The sequence below is a fragment of the Hyposmocoma kahamanoa genome, unplaced genomic scaffold, assembly GCF_003589595.1.
Source record: "Hyposmocoma kahamanoa isolate Upper Pololo Valley unplaced genomic scaffold, ASM358959v1 65, whole genome shotgun sequence".
Lineage (NCBI taxonomy): Eukaryota > Metazoa > Arthropoda > Insecta > Lepidoptera > Cosmopterigidae > Hyposmocoma > Hyposmocoma kahamanoa.
The window spans coordinates 819,367-841,561 of NW_020653853.1; the positions used below are offsets into that span (position 1 = coordinate 819,367).

A 22,195-nucleotide genomic window follows, 5' to 3' on the forward strand; every position below is an offset into this window, starting at 1 on the left:
TTTGAACTTTAAAAACTAAACAATCATTTTAATGGACAACATGTGCAAGCAAAAAAAGAAAACAAGTGCAGCACTATTACATTCTTAGTGTAATGGTGCTGCACTAAATTTTGACTCATGTAATAAATAATAAAGATAAATTGTCTATCGTTCTGGGAGTGCGGGGTCAGCTGTTAATGTGTGCCTTGGCCTTTATACTGTTATTTAGTTCTTTTAATCCTAAACACTGACTAAAACTGTGTTTCATTGCAAATTAACTTATTCCTATTTTAACTCCAGTAGCGGGGTCCCTGAATGTAAAAATTATTCACTGAGACGATTAGTATTTTTCTGCCCATTGTCTGAGACTTACCCAATTAAAGCAAATGCACAGGGGTGTTAAGCCTTCAGCGAGGATTATTTCTTAATTTGACAGCGACAGGACATGTCTACAGTGGCCGTTGGGCCACAGTGGCAGTCGAGCTCTTGATATCTTGTAATTTGATCCGGTCTGTTCGATGAGCAGCCCACCGGGAGCGAAGCCTACAATTTGATACTTTTTCTGCGAAAAAAGTTACAAATTTTTAATTTGATTTCAGAGATTTAAGACTAACGTATCTGAGAAGTTTTAAAACACGTTTATCTTCACATTAGTGTTGTGCGATTTTGCTTTTGATTACGTGTAATAATAAAGATAATAATGAAATAGATTAAGAAATAAATATAACATACATTGCATGTAGTGTTTAGTATCAGACAACAGTGGTGTGAAATGACAGACGCCATTTTGTTGAGCTACAGACGTACTAAAATGGCGGAGTATTTAACTGCGCCATTATACTACAACCTGTTATATTAAAAAATAAATGACAAAGACATCATTCCAGTTCTTAGATTGTCATTCGCAGCAAATTAATGTATAATAAACGTAATGTAATGAACTGCCTAGATATTAATTATAATAATAATAATAATAACGCACACACTCATCATAGCCCCGCACTAGGGAAACCCTGTGTCGCGGGTGCCATGGACACATACATAGACACAAACACAAATTACACCCAAACTCACGAGAGAAATAAATGTAGGCCATACAAATATTTCTCCCGGCCCGGGAATCGAACCTAGGACCTCTGCGTGGCAGTCCGGCATGGTAACCGTTCGGCCACGGAAGCAGTTAATTAAAATCATACTCTGCAAAATATACATCTAACTATACCCCAACGTCTGTTTCCAAAGACTTCTTAGACACGAGTTAAAACATGTCTAAATATTTTTTTAAAAGCCAATTAAAACATTTTTAACGTATTTATGTCGCGGTCATTGGAATTTTTATCTTAGATATTCCAATCTGTTGCTAATAGTGAGGAAGGTGTTGGAAGTTAAGGAAACACAGAGATCCAGTTTAATAATAAAGTTAGATGCGCAAATAAAAGATCGTAACCTTACTTAACGTAAATAACTGTAGCGGAATATAAATTTATAACACGTAAAACAATAAAATGTGCTCAAGCATTAAACCAGAATAGGAAGAATCAAAGAAAAGGCGCAAAACACAAGTAAATTTAGAGTTTCAATCTAAAACTAAACTGATAAAAAAGAACATTATTAATATAAAAATATAAATAAAGAATTAAACATAGCGTTATTCTTCATAGAATGCATATCTAAGAGCATTTTGCATTACGCCCTAAACCCGCTTTTCACGAACGCGTGTTTAGGGCACCGTACGCGCGCGTAATTTGCGCGTATACGCGCCGCAGACCCGCTGTAGTTAATTGATTCAAACGCGCGCAGACATCGCGTTTCAATCATGAATTTTTTAAATAGAATTTCATGTAGCTTAATTTCAAAAATTTACTGAAAAACAAGCAAAGCTAAAATTAAAACTATGTCTTATAAAATGTGTGATACATACGCGCGTTTACGGTGCGTATACGTGCAGATGACACGGGTTTACCGCGCATGTACGCGAGACGTCGGCTCTTATATGCGCGTCCTCGGCTCACGCATTTGAGAAAGAAAAAACAATTTATTGATATGAATCGAATGGGATTGGAAAATAATTGATTGGGCCTAATTTAAAGCGCGTTTAATCGGTGATTAAACCACCGGCACCGCACCGGCTCTCCGGCGCGGGCGCAGCTAAGGTTTATGCTAGGGCCATCGTCAGCCGTGAACTCGCCGCTACCGTGAGAAGTGGCATTTGTGGCGTTAAAGTGGCATTTTAGATTAATACAGACGATAACACAGTGATCATTCGTGTTTTAATTAATTGCGAACTTTTTCCCTCCCGTGTTGTAGACTGGTTCAAAAGAAAAATATTCAAATAGCTCCAATCGTATCTCAGATTTTAGGTAAGTATGTATATTGTAAGCATTTTTGTCTGTTTACTGCATGTAGATCACAAGAAGTTATATATTTATTAATTTACACCCTTGGCATAATGAGGCCACATCTGCAAAATGATAACTTTTCAGGATAGAAGTTTAAAGATTCTAGGCATTGACTTACAATTATATGGACGTCGGGTCCGCGCTAAAAAGTGTCCGTACTTATAGGGCGTTAAAATCGTATACAGAGCGTCATTCACGCTTTAGTCTTCGTTTGTTCGACTGACAGCGAAGCAAGCAAGATTAAACAGTACTGCGATGACATTACAATTTCAATTCAACGTTTTAGCTATTTTATATTCCTTGACATGTCACTACGTTTAAATAGGTTGACTTGGGACATTTTTTTCGTGGTTTTTGTATTAGACCCGTCGTCCATTTATTTGTAAGTCAATGATTCTAGGAACGAAAGAAGTTGATTTTTTATGCATAAATGGGAGAGCCATAAAATTTTATGTAGTTCATATTATTTTAATGATTTCATGTGATAAAAGCATTTTGACGAATGATTGCATGTAGCGTTTGTTCAATTTTGTTGAAGCCAGGCACTGTGAAAGTTTTTTGTCTTATATGATATTATACATTAACTACGACTTTAATACCTAAATCAAGTACAAATGTAAATATTCAACAGCAATTTAGTTAACGGCAAAAGTGTACATCGTAAAATCTGCATTTTGATAAAGGTTCACAACTCTTCGAGAACGTAAACGATGTATGGAGAAGGTTTTGTTTTTTTATTTGTTTATTTTATAATATCATGTGACGGAACGAAAAAAATGTGCACCTAATGAGCCTACACGCCTGTCCATAATACTCAGAGCTTTAAATTGCAAAGGTCTGAGGGGCGCTTCCACTGCGCTTTTCACCCTGAGACATAAGTTGACAAGTCCCATGTAATTAATACAATGAATAGCGACATCTCTCGCCAGGACTGGTAGCTGTAAAGGTACTAACTGGGTGATAAATCTGATACTAACTGGGTGATAAATCTGCAATAGATTTCTCACAGATGGCGCTACGACTAAAAAGTCGTTGAAAGACCAAGTACAAAGACACGACGCAAGCACATAGAAAAATTCGTAAGGTCCGTTGGTTCGTTCCGTGGCTTAGTTGGTATAGCGTCTGTCACGGTATGCAAGAAGACGTCGGTTCGAATCCGACCGGATCGAAGGAATTTTTTCTGAGTGTTCGATCTTTGTATTAATAATTAAGTCACATGTGCCTTTGTTTCACTAGTATCTCACCCCTCAAAACTAAAACGCAGTAATGCTGATATTACTGCTTATTTGCAGAAATAGGTGTTTGTATAAGGTGTTTGTGTATTTCATTTCTTTGCGAATTAATATGCTATTCCAACGACTTAAGGATAAAGTGTTTAAACTAAACAAGAATTAATCAAAATTCTTCTTTAACAAAAACCGTTTCAACATAATCTTTTTGTGGTTATTCAAAAAAGTTTCACACTGTCTGGTTTCGTCCAACGAGCGTTTAAAGATTCGCAGATTATTATAGTATGTTACAATCAGCGCCGCTTTCCAACTTGAATAATCATTACAATCGCTTTAATTATGTCACGGTTATTTTGTATGTTTGTATGATTTAACCATCAAAGGTTAATGTGCCGTGGATAAATGTGTTGTTTTTAAGAAAACCGTTTGTGAAAGAAATGTTGTTATGATTGTCTTTCTCTACCGTGGTCTTTCTATTCTATAAAGTTTGTTACTGCCCCATTACGTGATATTTGGATAACTTCGGAATCTCAGAGTAATTGAAAAAAAAATACGTACAAATGTCAAAGATTATACGACAAATATAGTTAGGGAATTGTCATAGAAATCGGACACGCTAAAGCGCAGGCTACACCGTGAACAAAGATAAGCTAACCCAGCTAAGGTAAGCTAACACGTAGTTGCATGTAAATGCAAAATAAAATAAAATACGCTAGGAAAATACGTAGTAAGTACTACAATATGGACACGTGTGAGGGTGAAAGACGGCAGAAGGGGAACATATTTTGCATAGCTTAGCGGGATCGTTGGGTTAGTTTAGTTAGCTGAAGAAATGCATGAGATACAGAAAGCTGTAAACCACATTTCCATAAATTGAATATGGTTATCTTATCATCAATTTACATCCTAGAAATAACTATTTTTTTAAGAAAAAGCAGACACCTTTTTCCGAACGAACAGCAACCAACAAATTTACGACCTAGACAAAAAAATATACGTTCCAGCTTCAAAATTAATAATGCACAGCTCTGGTCCTTATGCTAGCTAGGTGTATACAATTTTTTAACAATCTTCCTAAATGCATTAAAAATGAGGTTAACAATAAAACCTTCATTAAAAATCTTACAAAATACTTGGTTCCAAAATGAAAAAATTTTATGCGTTGCAAGAGTTTTTCGAGAGCGCAGACTATAAATAATATTAATAAATAAGATGACCCATAATTAAAAAAACGATGTAATAGTTATTAGAAGAATGCATAATTAATATTTTTAATTTTGATCTTAACCATATTATTAATATTTTAATTATTCAAATGACTTTTTTTACTCAATTTAACATAATTTGACATAGTAATGAATTATTATTATTATTATTATTTTAATTTTAGTTTACAAAGGATGAAAATTATTTTAAGTCAAGCAAATTGCAGTGCCCGGCAAGGTTACATAGCTGTACTTTATATTATTTTAAAAACAATGAAAATTAAAAATATAATAAAAATTAAATGATATCTTAAAACACTTATTAGGTTTTGCTATGAGGCAGCCGAGAAATTAAACATACCTATATATACATTAAACACAAAAAATTCACATAGTCTGTCAACATTGCAGCAGTAAATTGGCTTCTTCATCAACAGAAGCCACTTAAGCTATCTTACAAAAAAAATATAGGTGTATTCTTCGCTGAGTACCTAAGACACGTTCGTTTCTAGATTGACGTTTTTTACATCTTTAAAAACACAAATAAAAAACCGACTCAAAGAATGCTGCAGGATCATATCCCACAAAAAATACACCACGCCCACGACCTTAAATCAAAAAATTCCGAGAACAACAAATGGTGCTTTGAAGTACTTTTCCCATTAGCATTTAGTAATATTAGCTGTCGAATGTAATTAGTTTTAATTCTTACACGATGCATTATGTTCGTAATTAGTCGGACAAAAGAATTCTAAGCGGCCATGAATACATTTAAATAATTTTATAGTAGGTAAATGTTATTTAAAGCCATTTACGTCTTGAGCCTACTTTAGCTCCAGTTTTGTTTGTGTTATTGGGATTAATAATTGTAACATTGTAAGTTTTTATTAAAAAAAAACCGTCTTTAAAAAAAATTACGTTTATTTGCCAAGTTTTTTTAAAATCGGTTACCGGAAAGTGCTCGAAACTGGATGTGTCACCTCGTTTGCCACCCTTAAAGGTGGAATATTTTCTTCTTCAAATTTAAATGAAACCAATACTTAGGTACTATAATAAACATATACAATAGGTAATATAATAAACAATTATACAATAATGCTGACATTAATGCTTGGCGGCAGGAATAGATAAGGTGGCAGTACTTTCCTGGACGAACTCGTTCACAAGGAGCTCTACCACTACTACACTAATTTTTTAAGAAAATGTAACTACTTAATGTAAGACATAGTTTTTACTTCCTGTGCTGTTCTTAAATTCTGTTTTTTATTTATGCTATTATATAATTAACTTTATTTAGGCACGTACTTCAAAAATGAAATAAGAGATGTGTAAAATATTCGTATGCCAGATTTTGGTGAAATGTGCGATCTAGATTATAAAATCTTCATTGTTAATTACCTTTTACGCCGAAAAATAAATATCTTCAATTATTTAATAAACAAACATAAACAGATTTCTCAGTTCCTGAGACCTGTGAAATGTAACATCCCCTTACAGGATGCAGGAGTTTACAAGCTTGACTGTGAGTGCGGTCTCTCTTATATTGGACAAACAAAGCGAAGTATTTGTACCCGCGTCAAAGAACATATAGCTGATGTCAAACACCGTCGCGTAAACAAGTCTGCAGTCTGCGAGCATGTCATGGATAAACCTACACATTCAATGAAGTTTGACAAACCCAAGGTCCTTGCAAAAGAAGCCCGTTATCTACCCAGGATGCTGCGAGAGGTCATTGAAATTAAAAAACATCCTAATTTCAACAGGGAAGATGGTTTCTCCGTACCACCAGTTTGGGATCCAGTATTTCCTCTAATGAAAAATCCCAAACAGACATAAGACTGCAGTACTAATTAATATGTTTTAGTTTATTCTAATTTCTATTAATAATTAATAATAAATTGAACTTAATAAAAATTCATTCAATAAAACAATTTGTAAAACTTAATATAGCGTAAATTGGAATGTTTTTCTTTGTAAAATTAAAAATAAGGTATTTAATTAATAACTATTGTAACTATAGTGAAAAAATAGGGTGGTTTGCATCAATATTAGACATAACTGGTTGAAGACTGTACCACCTCAGTCAACCGTGACCATGGGACCTGTAAAGGGCCCGAAACGTCGGTTTGTTTGAAAAAACAAATATACGCGATTTAAATCCGGAAAAATAGTTTCATTCCTATGTATAACAATCGCGAAAACCTAAGAACTCGATATTTAATTCTAGTTTTAGTTTGTAGCAATTAAAAATGAAAAGTCAATGCAATTCAAAAGTATGTCCTGATAATAATTTAATTTAATTTGTTAACCGACTTCAAAAAAAGGAGGAGCTTCTCAATTCGACTGTATGTTTTTTTTTGTATGTCTGTTACGCGATAACTCCGGTATTTGTAAACCGATTTTTATGATTCTTTTTTTGTTGGAAAGAGGGTACCTCCATAGTGGTCCCATTTCATTTTTATTTAATGAAAATAATTATACACGTGTTGAGGTACCTAGCTGCTGTATTTGACATGCGAAATGTGCATGTTATTACACACTGTTCACTAAAACTTCGAAACAGAAACACTGTAAATTATATTTGACCTTTACGCATAATTTTAACTGTAATTTCTACTCTCGTAGTAAAATGCTTATTTCTTACCATTTCGAGAACAAACGAGTTTGTCGAACATTACCCTTAGGGGATTTATTCCCGGCGATCAGCAGTGCTTGTGTATTTGGTCGCGGCTTTACAACGAACTTGCTTGTCCTCTTCAAAAGCAAATAAAAAGCAATGTTCTATTTAAGCGTGAAACATTGAACGCGGGTGCTTGTCGGGCGAATGTCGGGTCGGGAGTACTAGTTGAGAATTGTCTTGGAGGCCAGCAGTCAGGTTTACCTATGCAGGTAAGAAACATACGGCACTAAACGACTGTCGCCTGTATAATAAATAACGCGTACACTAACGACTATATGACAACCTATAAAGCACTAAAACTCTCACTATCCGAGTATGTTTTCATTTTTAATAGTTATGTTATGTCTGCCAAACGCCATAAATAAGAATAGCGATGGCATAAACTGCGGTAAAGAAAAGTTGCAACATTTTCACCTACCAACGAAAGTAAAAGGGTTTTTTTGTGATATCAAGAGACGAACAAGTCGTACGCCTGGTGTTAAGCGATACACCTGTCCATAACAGTTATAGTGCCACTCAGAGCTTTAAAACGCAAAGATCTAATGGACACACACCCTAAGACATAATTCTACAAGACAGCCCCCTTATATTCAAAACCGGAACGCTGTAATGTGACAGTAAGTAAATGTAGTAACGTGGCAGTATGTCTCTGGGCGAAATCTTTCACAAGGAGCTCTACTGCTACGAAAATATTCACACACACAAGAATTACCTGCTATAGATTTAGGACAATAAATTCCGAATTTGTCAGATTCATTTCTACAAATTAGTCCCCATACCGAGTAAGCTATTGATAGTGCTACCGGTGAAACTCTTCGGTAAAGAGCTTTTAATTCACGTCATAAAGGCTACACTGAAAATAAAGAGCTTGAAATAAACAGTTTTACGAGATGAAATTAAATCTTAAGTGTAAATCTGTGCGTACCATTGACTGCACTTCCCGGATATATCATTTTTTTAATGATATCAACTGCCGGGGCAAGGAAGTCGTGAGCATGGTGGCAAGCGGCGTTCTGAGGCGCACTGCCACTGCGCCTGTCGCTGTGCGAATAAAGTTCACAAGTCCAGAATACCTGTAATTTCACCAGCAGTCTTACCCCTCACAACCGGAACGCAGTAAATGAAATGAAATGTGGTTTATTTGTATTGAATAGGTTTCACAGGATGGTAATTGTTATATTAGAGTTCTTCCCTTCAGTCACTACACAAAAGCATGAAAAGTTTAATCATAATATCCTTAGAATATAACGCATAGAAACCTGGTCCGCACACGCTAAGTGAGGCAAATTGAAGCGCGCCCAAAGGGCCTACACGAGCGGGAGGGCCTTCAGTGCTCAAGGTCAACTTGCACGGCGAACAGATCAAGAATTTTAGCGAAAAATGACGAAATGTGCGGCAAATGAGTGTAAAAATACGTCAGACAAACATAAAATAGATACTAGCATCACATTCCACAAGGAAGTAACGCGTTTCAACTTGTATTTTAATATAAATATTCACTAAAACCGAAAATTAACCTACTACCAAAACTAGCCTACATGAATTTGATTTTTGCCTCACTTGTGACAGTTCGTTTGATATGAAACTATCATTCTATGCGTTATTATTCTAAGATAATATCCTTCTTTAATTAGGTATTTTTTCCTTCCTCTAAGGCATTTAAGCATTTCAGTTGTCATTCTATAAAATGCCAGATTTTTTATTTCAGTTGGCAGTTTATTATAAATTTAATGCACATGTAGTATAAACACAAACCACATAATTCTTCCGTGAGTATGAACTTCTTACGTAAAATAATCTTTATGCACATTTTCAGCAACAAAGACTATTTGGGTTTCTTTTCGCGTGTGGATTAATTTCTGTTATTTTTTTAAGTTGGCAGTACTTACCCGGATTATTACTAAATTAAAAAATCTATAGTATTTTAAACGACTTGGAAAAAAAAGGAGGTTCTCAATTCGGCTGTATATTTTTGTTTTTTGTATGTATGTTACGCGATAACTCGGCGGCATTTGTGAACCGATTTTGATGATTCTTTTTTTATTGGAAAGAGGGTACCTCAGATGTGGTCCCATTTAAATTTGAAGAAAATAATCCACCTCTAAGCGTGGCAAACTAGGGGATGAATGACTTTTGAGGTCGTTTTTTTAGTACTCGATACTGAGGTTAGGTTATTTTGTTTTTATCTAACAAAAATAAACGCACGCTTGGCCAATATTCGCTTAATTATTGTTCCGATTTGAAACGTCAAAAATTTCCGATCGGAAGAATCAATCAAAATCAAGCTGCAGGTGAAAAGTTTTGGCTGAGCTCTATTGCTACCCATATTTATCATATTATCGTAGCTATTGACCGTAATCATAATCAGCTTTTGTCAGTTTGTATGATACAAACATAAAAGCATGTTAGATCGGTTTTCATCAACCTTGGGTCTTACTTTTACACCATTTCCAACAACAACGAGCGCCATCTATTTTTTGTTTTTTTATCAACGTTAAGTGTGCGGTTAACCAAAAGTAGACTAGATTTAAATACAGATAGTAGCTTCTACAACTAAAAGTTCGCAATAGTTTTTCTTATTGTTAAACTCCAACAAAAGGCAATACGACAGCCTGCGGTTTTGCCCGCATAAAATTACAATGACTTTATAAATCAAGTCCTTAAAATGGAATTAACAGTTATGTGCAAAAGTTGTTGTTGGATACATAATTTATTGGAAAATAGTTTGACAAGAGAGCATTAGTCAAATAAACCAGTCTAGAAAAGGAGATTTCGATAATAATCATAAATAACAACATCGCTACATTGTAATCCTAAAAAAGATATTTCCCCTACAACCATCGCGTGGAGATCCGTTTTATTTTCTATTCCTATCAGATCCCCAATACATGGGATCAAGAATAAATATTGATATTTTATTCCCACCTCATACCCTTGTACTTACAAGTTTATTTTTGGTTGGTACTGTGGTACAGTCAACAAAAAAATATATTTGAAAGTTGTACTGTATTTTATTTAGTTTATTAGAAACGAACAACATTAACTATACTAACTTATATAACTGTATTAACTTTGATTTCAAAATTTCTATTTCTCTTGACGGTACTTACCTTACAAATACAATGAGGGGATCCGTTGGGAGTTGCAAAATATAAAAGGGATCACTTGCAATTAAAATTTGGTATCAGATAGGAATAATCCCTTTAAAACTACACTATAATAATTACATTTAAACTACTAAGTAAGTTTAGTAGCAGTAGAACTCCTTGTGAAAGAGTTCGTAGAGGGAAGTACTCCCACCTTACTTATTTCTACCGCCAAGCAAATAATGTCAGCACGACTGTGTTTCGGTTTTGAAGAGTAACGACGACGACGATCGCAAGGTCACGAGCGCAGTGGCAGTGCCCCTCAGATCTTTGCGATTTAAAGCTCTGAGTGGCACTGCAACTGTTATAGACAGGCGTGTAGCTTACCATCCAGCGCACGACTTGTTCGTCCTATCACTTGATATTATATAAAAAATTAATTAAATTATCATTTAACACTTAGTCGAAATAAAAGCATCAGCAATTTGCTGGTTGTCAGACTTCACCTGGTAAGTATCGCAGCTGGAGATACCGCAGCATGCTGCGGTGTAGAGACGGGTATCTTCTCAGTGAAACATATAAATAAGAAAGTATATGACCTTGGTCTGATGCTGCAACTAGGATTGCCTGCACACTATACAACTCCTCGACTACTTAAGCTGAACTATCGTATTTGGGCTCATTGAGTTATTCTGTAAGACTAGTTGATACTCGGTGACAAGGATGTTGGCTGAGAACGAAAAGTTGCAAGCCTAATGGAAAGCGACTATCCATATACGACACATTGGATATTAAAATGCACTAAATAATTATAATTACCCACAAGTTTGCCCTCAGTTTTGTATGAGAAACATTTTTCTAAATACCCTACGGTCATGTATAGAATATAAAGCGCTAAATTTGAATGTAATATTTTCATTATAATGTACATTGGGCATTGACGTGGTCATAGGAATAATATTATCTGGGTCTGAATCACTTAACTTATTATGTACATTTCGATGTACACGGGGCATTAACACTTACATTGCCACTTAGAGCTTTAATTCGCGAAGATTTGAGAGGCACTGCCACTGCGCCGGTTGATATGTTGACGGAACAAGAAGGAGTACACGGGCACTAATTTTTATTAAAGGTAGACCAACCAAGTTTATACTTGTTGGATTGATCTCAAGTGAATAGTAAATAGAAAATAGAGCTCACTGTCTTTATGTTAATAAAGTTTGAAATATAACATAATTCTACTCATGTAACATAAATTAATTTGCAGCCCTCGGGGCAAAAATAGTTATTGTGAGAGTTGATATAAATTACAGGTATAACTCGAACGCGGTGCTCGGTCGAAAGACGACCTTACAGCGAATCAACTTTTTGTTACGGCAAAGCCAGTTTACTATGATCTTTGACGATAACACGTCAAGCAAACACAACAATAGAGACTGCCGTCTAAAGACGCGGCTAAGAGACTAAATAAATAAATACAATTTTAGAATGTTTTCTGTTTTTAATTACAATTTTTTTTAATACATTTTACATGTCGTCATATGTGACATTTTCCACAAAAAATCTCTAAATTATGTACCTGCTGTAAGAAAATCACAATCTTTCTGCAGATAAGACTCTTATTAAGTATATAGCTTTTTTGTTATTGAGTTTCGCGTGCAGAAAGGTAGTGATTTTCTTACCATAGCTACATAAATTAGAGACTTTTGTGGAAAATGTCACTTATGTGGTTTTACCTTTAAACAGACGATATAGTGCAACACAGACAGCCTCTATTAATTGCTTGGTGTTTAGTATACACTCCGCTTGCCGGTCTGATGCAGCAAGCGAATAGCTTTAAGGTGAAACCTGAAAATCAACAATACTGAGTCTACATCCTTTTTGTCCACATGACGGTTCTTTTGTTTTAATTGTTTGGTTATGTTTGTTTATGTGTTTTGTGGATAAATAAATATCTTTTTATTAAGTTGTCAAATATCCATTTCAAATAACATTAGAAGGAGCTTAAAATTATTTATTTAAAAACAGTTAATTAACGTGTTTACAATATTTTAACTTACCCTAATGATGGGTGTCTAAAATATCATTAAACAATTGCAATATTCTAAAACTGGATTATGGTTTTTTTCATGGCATCTCAAGTAAATGATTTTATCACATAGCCGTGTTTTAGCGTTATAGTAAGAAAAACAGATACTAAACAAAAATTAAAATTAAATTTATAAAAACGTGATAAACAAAAAGTTTGAAATTAAAAAGGTATACATAAAGAATATCTAGCAGTTATAAACAACAATATATATGCGCCATATAGGTCATAGTTCGTTTGTCATCTTCGAGGGAAGTAGAAGAAGTGCTCAACGCAAAAAAATATTAAATAGTGTAAATAAGCATAATGGGTCTATTTCTAATTAAAATATACAGATATTCAGAGAGCTGACCAGTCGATTATTGTGGGCCTGTAATCTTGTTTTACAAATAAAAATCTATATGATTTGTTTAACGAGACAATATTAAAAAATAACTCATGCGGACAATCGAATTTGCAATCTTATAAGACATGTTATCTCCTTTGCCAGAGTCCTTATTAAAACGGGCATAGCACTGGAGCTTTCGCTGCCCGTCAACGGACTTATATCATTAATCATTTCTCTCTTTCCTTCACAGGTGATAGCTGTAACTTCTATGAGTGCGAGTGAGACGTGTGTGCAAAGCTGCGCACAAGCAACGCACGGTGGCGCCGCGTCGCGTCAGTTGGTAGTAAACTCTCGAGTGCACCTGTGTTCTCTATACATTGTTGTGAATTTTTAGTTTTTATTATTCGATTTTCGCAATTTTCCTCTTAATTGAACAATAATGGTTAAAGTGTCAATTATTTAAGTTTGCTAAGGTTTTTGAAGTGTGTACAACAAAGATGTGAAAGTGGTTTTGAAGTGCATTATTTATTGTTAAGTGAACAAGTGAATTTACAAAAGGAATTTATGGACAATATTTCATTGGATGTTTCCAAGGTGAGTTCTTCATATATTATTGCAGCCATTGCTGTTTATATACGTAATCAATTACATATTGTTTTATTTTTGTTACTTTTAGTTTATTTTATTTTAATCGGAACAACAACAGCTATTAATATTGAATATTTGGTTAGATTGTACGAAAGGGGCACTATGAAGACAAGACTTTTAAAAATTTAGTTGTAAATTGTTTGTAATGCTTAGTTCGGCTAAGTTGGACTTTTTGTTGTTATGCATTTTTCTGTACGCCTTATAGTTTCGGAGAAAATTAGGCAGAAAATTTTAATTTACTAAGGCTTCAGGAATTAGAAAAATTTCATTTTTTTTTAAATTAGATATAAATTGTTTGTGATGGTTCTTTCGGATAAATTGGACGTAAATAATTTTCTTCTGCGGTCCATAGTTTCCAAGAAAATAAAAACTGGAAAATCTTTTTTGGGACAGTCAAAATTCAATCTAAATTTTTTTATGTTATCGTAAGTTGCTTTTAAAAGCCAGAAAAAAATTTGTTTGCGTTTCCGGACATGTTCTTAGGTCAAAAATGTGTGCGCTCCTCGTCCGCCTAAGTACCAAACTTTTTTTTCTGAGCAATTTATAATTGTAAGTCAATGAATTTTCTCGAAAATTATAAGGCTTAGAGAAAAATCTATAATAATAAAAAGTGTTCATTTAGATCTAATTTATCATTTAAAACAATTTATAACGAAATTTTATATAAGTCCTATATCCATAGAGCCCGTTTTCCTACACTCTGACCAAATGTTTTTGGGTAAAGCTGAATAGCGCCTATTACAGTTGTCCACATTTTCATTTTCAAATATCTAACTTATGGTAACAGTAAGGTAAAAGTTGTTGTAAAATTTAGAACTTTATTTTCAGAAGTTTTAATGGCCTTTTCTCGAAAACTGACTTTCGTTTATCTTTGTCAGAACTAACAGACAAACTTACTTATTTCTTTTAGTGACATTGCAACTCCGGGTACAGTTAGTTTAATATAAAATTATGAAGGATTTACAAAATATGTTACAAAGTGTAGTTCTGAAGGGACCTGTGAAGAGACGTTGATTTGTTTGAAAAAAAAAACAAATATACGCGGTTTAGATTCTATTTATTACGCGGTCTATTTCAGAGACAGCTATTCTAAATACTTTAGTTACAATTCAAAAACAATTATAATTACCTAAAACAGAAACGTCAGTTTCCCGAGTTTCCCGGGTACTATGCCCTAAGCGATGCCATAGACTTTTCTTCCAAAAAAAGAGTCAAGGATAAAAAATCTCCATTTGTTTAGCTTATTGCTATTACTTTTAACACACAAATTATAACTAAACTCTCGGCATATACCAAACAACACACACCCAAAATAAAATACATTAATCAATATTGATAACTATTATTTACTATTTACTTTAACTATCAAATTAAGAGTTCTTTTGTCTCAGATAATAAAGTGAAACTCTACAATACAATGTGTTCAAATTACTAACACGAAATCGGATAATCATATAATTCAAAACTTATTTCTTTTTTCGCATCAAAATTCAAAACCTTCACATCAAATTCAAAAGAATCTAAATATTCTCACGAATTAGAATATACAAAATGTTGTATAATACTCACTAATGGGACCCCTCGTTACACCGAATGAGTCGCCGAGGTGCGCGTACGCATCGTCCGTCCCGAAGACAACAACGAGACGCTTTACGTTAACGAATTAGTGCTAGTATAATATCATTGTGGTTATCTTTATTAAAGCTTTTACTGAACCTAGATTTCACGGTTTCATAATTATTATTATTATTGACAGAGCTTTTCAGTTATTATAACTTTTTTACAAAAAAAACCGACTTCAAAAGTTCGTGGAATTATTTGCCAAGTTTGACTGAAATCGGTTACCGGAACTTAGACGTGGAATGTTTTCCTCAATACATCATCAATATTAAAGTAACCTCTTTCCAATAAAAAAAGAATCATCAAAATCGGTTCACAAATTACCGGAGTTACCGCGTAACGTACATGCAAAAATAAAATGAAGTCAGTTAAAAAGATACAGAATTAATTTACCGTATTAATGTACCATCATCTATCACATCGTTGCTCAACATCAGATCAGGCTGTGTCTAAGCGCGTGTCTACTATTTTATTTTTATATTAAAAAAACAAACATGGCGGAAACAGCTGTCAGTTTAGATAGAAGTAATTGCGTAATATACATACAAAAAAAACACAATCGAATTGAGAACCTCCCTCTTTTTTGAAGTCGGTTGATAAGAAATAATTACTCGAAGTAAATATGATTTTTAACCCTTGAGTCACTTGGTTTCAGAGGCATATTTGTGCCGGGGTTTTAATGAATGGGTTTTTCCTTTAAGAATATTTTGTTTTGCTATTTTTGTTTTATAAGTTAAGTTTAATTTACACAAGTTTCCAAATTGATCCTACTGAGAATCGAACACGAGACTTCCTCGTTCAGCGCATAGGAAATAAAAAAGAAGAACGTGTTATAATCGCCACTCACTTTAGTTCTAATCTTAGTGATTCTAACCACAGTCGCAATCTGTGATAAGAATCAGATGAGAATTAGATTATCCAAAATTGGTAAGTTGGTTCTATAATAAATTCGTGTGAAAGTTCCAAAATCATACTATTAGATTTCATAAAAAATAGTGACTTCACCAAGAAGCACTAATATAATAATATTGCAAATTAATGTTACGTTTGCGTAAGAATTTAAATAGTATGCAGCTTGAAGAATTGATATTGTACCCAAAGAAAACCTCTACAATGTTGATATTGGTTTAAAAGTGTGATCAACGCTATTTTAGCGTATTCTTTGTTGATGCAAGGACGTGTGGTATGTGCGAGGTTATGTAAACCATATACATCTCTTTGGCAATGAAAATCTATATATAATTATACAAAATCACATTATATATCAGATACAATATTGATGCACAATCGTTTTCACAGGATTGATTTCCACGAAATTCAAAGATGCTTCAAATGTACATAACAACGTCCATAATTGTACTACGTCACAAATAAAGAATGACGTAAGGGCAAATACAAGAATATGTACTCTGCGGCTTATACATCCCACTTAGGAAGTCCGACGGGTTTGAAGTTGCCCCATACAAGCTTCTTGTCCGTGGGCCACCACGGGTCGGTGGTTTCAGTATTCGTCCACGGGTCGGGCACATTAGCAAGTGGCTCATCGTGGCCATACATCGCCAACTCTAATCTGGCTGAGTATACAAACTTGTAGCGGAATTCTACGAAAGCTGCGGTCTTGAAATATACGTAGCAGTCCATTCTGAAACAATATTTTATTGTATGCCAGATTGTTAATCCATTGCCATCTTAAGCCCTTTAAAACCTGGGTTCAAAATTATCAAGATTATTTATTTTCTTTGATAACTATCATGATAAATTATCCGTGCTGATTCATGTTTTGTCGCTTTAATTTTTGACTAAAAATGTTACATGCAAACAAGGCAAATACCTTGTCACACATGCTATCTACACATGGTGATTGTTTGCTAAATATATCAAATACGCAAATACAAATTGCCATGTGAAGTGACACCATAAGATACAAACACATTGCTAGTAGCATTTCGTTGTTCCGGTTAAATTTATAAATATCAAAACAATTATCAATGGATATTTATTAAGATATTTATCGTGATAATTATCAATTATAATTATCACTTCGAACCTTGCTTATAGCGTGAAACACACAGAGAGCGGGTTCAGGCCTAATTCCGTGCACGGGCCCGCGTTTGGTGTATTGTCGTCCATATAAATACACGGAATTAGACCCGCCGCGTTCACAGCCCGATCCGCACCCGCTCTCTGTATTTCACGCTTAAAACCCTCCACTATTGACTAAGGCTTCCTCTCAAACCAATCAATCACTTTGTTCAGAACTATTTCTCTATACTTTGTGTACGAGTCATAGAATCCGGGGTCACTGCAGAGGACAACCTGACCAGAACCAATTTTACAATTCATTGGACATCAAATTGACTGTGAGTGATTATACTTCATAGAGAGCGAGAAAGTTGGTGAAGAGATAATAACTTTTTGCGCTCGAAGCCGACCATGCCCCTGGCTTGCCCTTGTGTCTCACGAATGCACTCGTGCTCGAGCCACACCGCCGCGTCGGAGTATCTATACGCTTCGCAGGTCACTATTACGCACGTATACTTCGCCATCTGGTACACTGTCAGCTGCAACATATATAACACTGTTAGTATTAAACTGGAAAATTATCAAAGTCCTAAGCTATTTCGTACAAAAACTACGCACCCGAGGTGTAATAAGGCCACATCTGTAAAATGGCAACTTTTCGGGACGAGGTTTAAAGACTCTACAAACAATATTAATCGATAACTTTTTCTTCTTAAATTAATCAATCAAACAAATCAAGTCAAATTCAAATTAAGAATGATGCAAATGCATAATCGAATGAAGTATTAGAAATTAAAATAAAATAGTAAATAATCTATAATATATTATCAGGACAGAAGTATATAAAATTATTATAAGTCAAAATTAAAACAATCCATTGGAAAATAGTAATAAAAAATACAAAAAATACAACTATTTATAGAATGTACAACTAATTTAAAATCTTCTACGGAATAACATCATCTTTTAATAATCAATCTATCAGTCTTTTTTTTTGAAGCAGTTTTATGTCAGTAATAATCTTAAATTGTACATGTAATTTATTAAATAATTTCACCGACTGATATTGGGGGCAGTGCCTCATAATATTTAATTCAGGCTCAATTATATTTTTTAAATTCTTTGTCCTAGTTGCCTCTCTCCAAATAGGAGACTTAATGAAATTTCATATGCATAATTCGTTTCATACTCGTATAATTCGTGTTATTTTTATCACTTTCATTTGATAAAAGCTCTTTTGAAATATGATCACATGTAGTTTTAATGTACATAAAAATTTGTTGGAAAAATAAGAAGCACGTTCAGTACAGCCACAAGTAAGTCTGCAAGCTTTGCCCACAAAAGATTCGAGACCTAAGTAGGTCCTAACTGTAATTAAAGATCATTGAAACTTACTTGCTCAAATATAGAAGAAGAATATACAATATACAAATCTACAGTATTGTATTGTGGTAATTTATAAACATCCAGCATAAAAACCGCATAATATATTGTATAAAACCTTCTTCAAACGCAGTATCATTTAAATGCTTTGAGTAGTTTGAAAAGAAAAATAAAACTCAACATAAAACAAGAATAGGCTGTATAGCGTCACGCCAAAGCCGTTAAAACCTACATAAAAATAGATCGAACAAACATACAACGCGCCAACCTCCAGAGCAATCGGATGCGGATTCGCTTTGGACCTTTTGGAGGGAAAATTGTCGTTTTTATTTTGACTTTCAATTATTTTGTGAAATCTAGTGTAACGTGGAATAGGATAGTGCTATTGTGGCATAATCGAAGATTAAAACGCGAAATTATACGAATCTCGAACTAAAATACCTGTATCGGCCCGTTTTAAGGAATCCCGAGTCAATCCAACCACGCCGCCTCAAATTGCCTATCCTCTTAGTGGCGGCCATATTTAAAGAAACATATTTAAACTTCATGTTTGGGATGATGGCTTTGCCAAAGCCTTAATAGTTGATAAACAATAACGTGTTATATAGATTTTAAGACTTTCGTGGTTATTCACTAAATTATTATCACTAGTATCAGGTTTCTTACCAGGTACTCTCGACAGAACGTCACTACATACCACGGTTGGTACGAGAAGCCATCGAGATCACGAAGTACAAAACATTTAACCGTGATGATGGTTTTAAACTGTCCAGTGCATGGAATCCGGTCCTTAGTGCGTGCAGTAATAAAAACAAAAACACCTCGAGTTCAGTTTCGCGTGTGGATACCGTGAGTGTGGTTTGTGTGAAAAAAGTGAGTGACAATGGTAACGCCACAACAAATCACGATGAAGGTAGTCGTCGACAGCGCAAGAGGGTAGACAGATATGTCTGCTCTTAAAGCTGTCATCTGCCGCCGTCCAGTCAACCTGTGACCATGGAGCGGAGAACGGCATGAAAATGGCATGGAGAACGGTTGCACCGTTCCGAAATATCGGGAAAATAAAAAGAAGTCACCGTGGTAAGAATAACGTGTTAACCCCCAAAAATTCGAAAATTGAGATATTAATTCCAAATTATGGCTTGTCGTCTCGTCTACATTTTACAAATGTAAAGTAGATGGTTTGAAACCTCCAAATAATAATAAATGATAAAAACAGCTGACATAAATTTATTAGCCATAACCACGAAAAAATGTATAGGCGTCATTTTCTCAAACCCATGACCATGTTGGTTGACACGCTATTGGTTATCAGCATCCAATTATCATGCTGAATGAGTCGTTTATTCTCAGTAAAATGTCATAATTATACCCATTAGTTCCATAAATTTTAAACCATTTTTACACCTGACTTTTCTTCCTCATCTGATCTTTAGAAGTTCATTAACTCCATTTCCAAAATGGACCAAACGACTCATCCGTAGAACAGGGATCTATATGTAAGACTCTACCTACTTGTTCTCAAAACAGAGCACATTTCGCTCGTTCTTCTTCGATGTGGATGTCAGATCGATCGTTGCTCGATTTTGTATTTCCGAAATGAAATAAGATATATAAATTCTCGAAACACCTGTAGGCCTTAGTTTGAATGTGCGATATCGACCAAGGTTGCCAACTGAAAATCAGCGCGGGGTATACTTTGCCCTGCAAATGCTGAGGTGGTGACCTATTCGACGGGGCATGCATAGTAGCATACAACGTTTATTGTTTTTTGTCAATCCTGATTTTTACTCTGTTTCTTTTTTATATTTTTATTTTTTTGTTTCATGTTTTTTTAACTGTTTACTTTTTATGTATTTGCCTTCGTCGAATAAATTATGTTCTATTCTATTCTATTCTATTCTATTCTAATAAGGAAATTATTCTCGTAAACTTAAAAGTTCCTATCGCACAACCAGATTGCTGATGTGTCCGTGGACAATTTGTTTCAACTCATAGTTGCAATAGCACGCTGTGTAAACTTAAATTATTATTATAAAACTAGGTAGTCTTGTATTTTGTATTTTCAATTTATGTGTCTCACTTTATTTTGTTATATTTAAGATGTCCTAATTATATCAAACTTAATTTATCTTGCTGGACGTTTGGTTGACCTGTAAATCTACAAGAGTGTTATTATAAATAAATAAATAAACACAAAAAATCCTCCGACACTACTGGACTCCAACAAGCTACTGTTGCCGGAACGTGGCTACCGCTAGGTCTATCGTTATCACAATATAAGTGTTTACAGATGAAGAGAAATGTAGAAAATCTTACGAAAAAAAAGCCGTATGCGGATTTGTAGAAGTTGGTGTTGATACGTTGGTGTTCCTTGTACAAAGGTGCTCCGCGTGTGTCCTTATCACAGTTGCCCAGGCGCATCGGACCAGCACCGTCCACTGCATAATACTCTCTTATTATTATTTTCGGAAATACGAATTCTAATAAATATAAAAGAACCTGTGCAAGGGAATCACATATTACTAAAGCCGAAGCGGCTTCAATTGGTCAGAAAAAGTCCTTGCAACAAGGAGTAAAAAAGGACGTTGACGCCACATTTTCGCTTTCCTTATACATAAACCTTTTTCTGATCGGCTGAAACTCCGCGACGATACGACGATACGACGGTGTCTCACTGGGAATGCTCATGCAACTTTTGGAGAATCAATACAATTTTTTTTTTCAAATGGCCGCCATAGTTGCCATTCCTAGTTGCTATGCGACAAATGACAACTCTAGTTGCCATGTGCACACTGGTATCGTATTGTTTAAAAGCATCGAGTAAATAACCAGAAATAGGGACGAAACAAAGGCCATCCATCCCTGGCAACTCATCAGGCTAATGGGTCTTATATTATTATCACTTTTAAATATCAAGTCTCGTTTGCGTTGAAATCACAAATTAGGAAGCTGAAATAGTACAGCCCCAACAACTGCGCTTTGTGTACGTCTACGTGTATTTAAAAAATGTTCTGTATTTATTGTAATAAAGATAATATCTCTAACAATGGGGGGGCTGTTTCTTTCGGTGGTGTGGGAAAAACAGCAAAACATCTAATTAAAAAACAAACGGAATCACATTTCATCAGTAATTAAATATTAAATATCACGCAAAATAGGCGCCTTGTCGTCGAGTTGCTGGGGCTGGTATCCAGCCCGTTGCACCAAGTACCAGATATTAAATATGTAATTTTTAAATCATTGGTATATGTAAAGTACCTATTGAATACTGCGGTTTTCTTGTAAAATTTCGAGGTAACTTTGTGTTTCTTTTTGTATCGTAAAAATTTATATAATTTGTTTTTATGTTATTAAAATATTTATATAATTAACAATATAAATTTTCTATATTGCCCTTTAGAAAATGATATTGATAACCTTGAAAAAAAGTCGTGTTAAATGGTGCTATCTACATGAACCTTGATTTACATACCGTTAAAGAGCACTAACGAAGTGGGGTGAAGTTGTCGCAGATAGAAAGC

The 22,195-nt window shown here is 34.5% G+C and overlaps 2 protein-coding genes and 1 long non-coding RNA gene across 3 annotated transcripts in view; 1 reads left to right on the forward strand and 2 right to left on the reverse strand.

Annotated features, from left to right (window-relative positions):
* Positions 1 to 13,300: 13,300 nt before the first annotated feature.
* LOC113231365 (ankyrin repeat domain-containing protein 6) overlaps positions 13,301 to 22,195 on the forward strand; it is a 79,228-nt gene continuing 70,333 nt past the window's right edge. Inside the window, exon 1 of the mRNA XM_026465657.1 lies at positions 13,301 to 13,592. The gene's annotated coding sequence lies outside the window, so the exon portion shown is untranslated. The remainder of the gene's footprint in view (positions 13,593 to 22,195) is intronic.
* Positions 16,667 to 17,762, reverse strand: LOC113231366. Its single transcript, XM_026465658.1, has 2 exons — positions 17,679 to 17,762; positions 16,667 to 16,908 (listed from the first exon to the last, which is right to left on the reverse strand). Exons 1-2 carry the CDS (start codon positions 17,699 to 17,701, stop codon positions 16,683 to 16,685), a joined length of 249 nt encoding a protein of 82 aa, XP_026321443.1. The 5' UTR covers positions 17,702 to 17,762; the 3' UTR covers positions 16,667 to 16,682.
* LOC113231367 lies at positions 17,762 to 22,195 on the reverse strand. The gene is made up of 3 exons (XR_003310558.1): positions 22,147 to 22,195; positions 20,991 to 21,112; positions 17,762 to 17,827 (listed from the first exon to the last, which is right to left on the reverse strand). It is a non-coding gene; the product is annotated as an uncharacterized LOC113231367 (long non-coding RNA).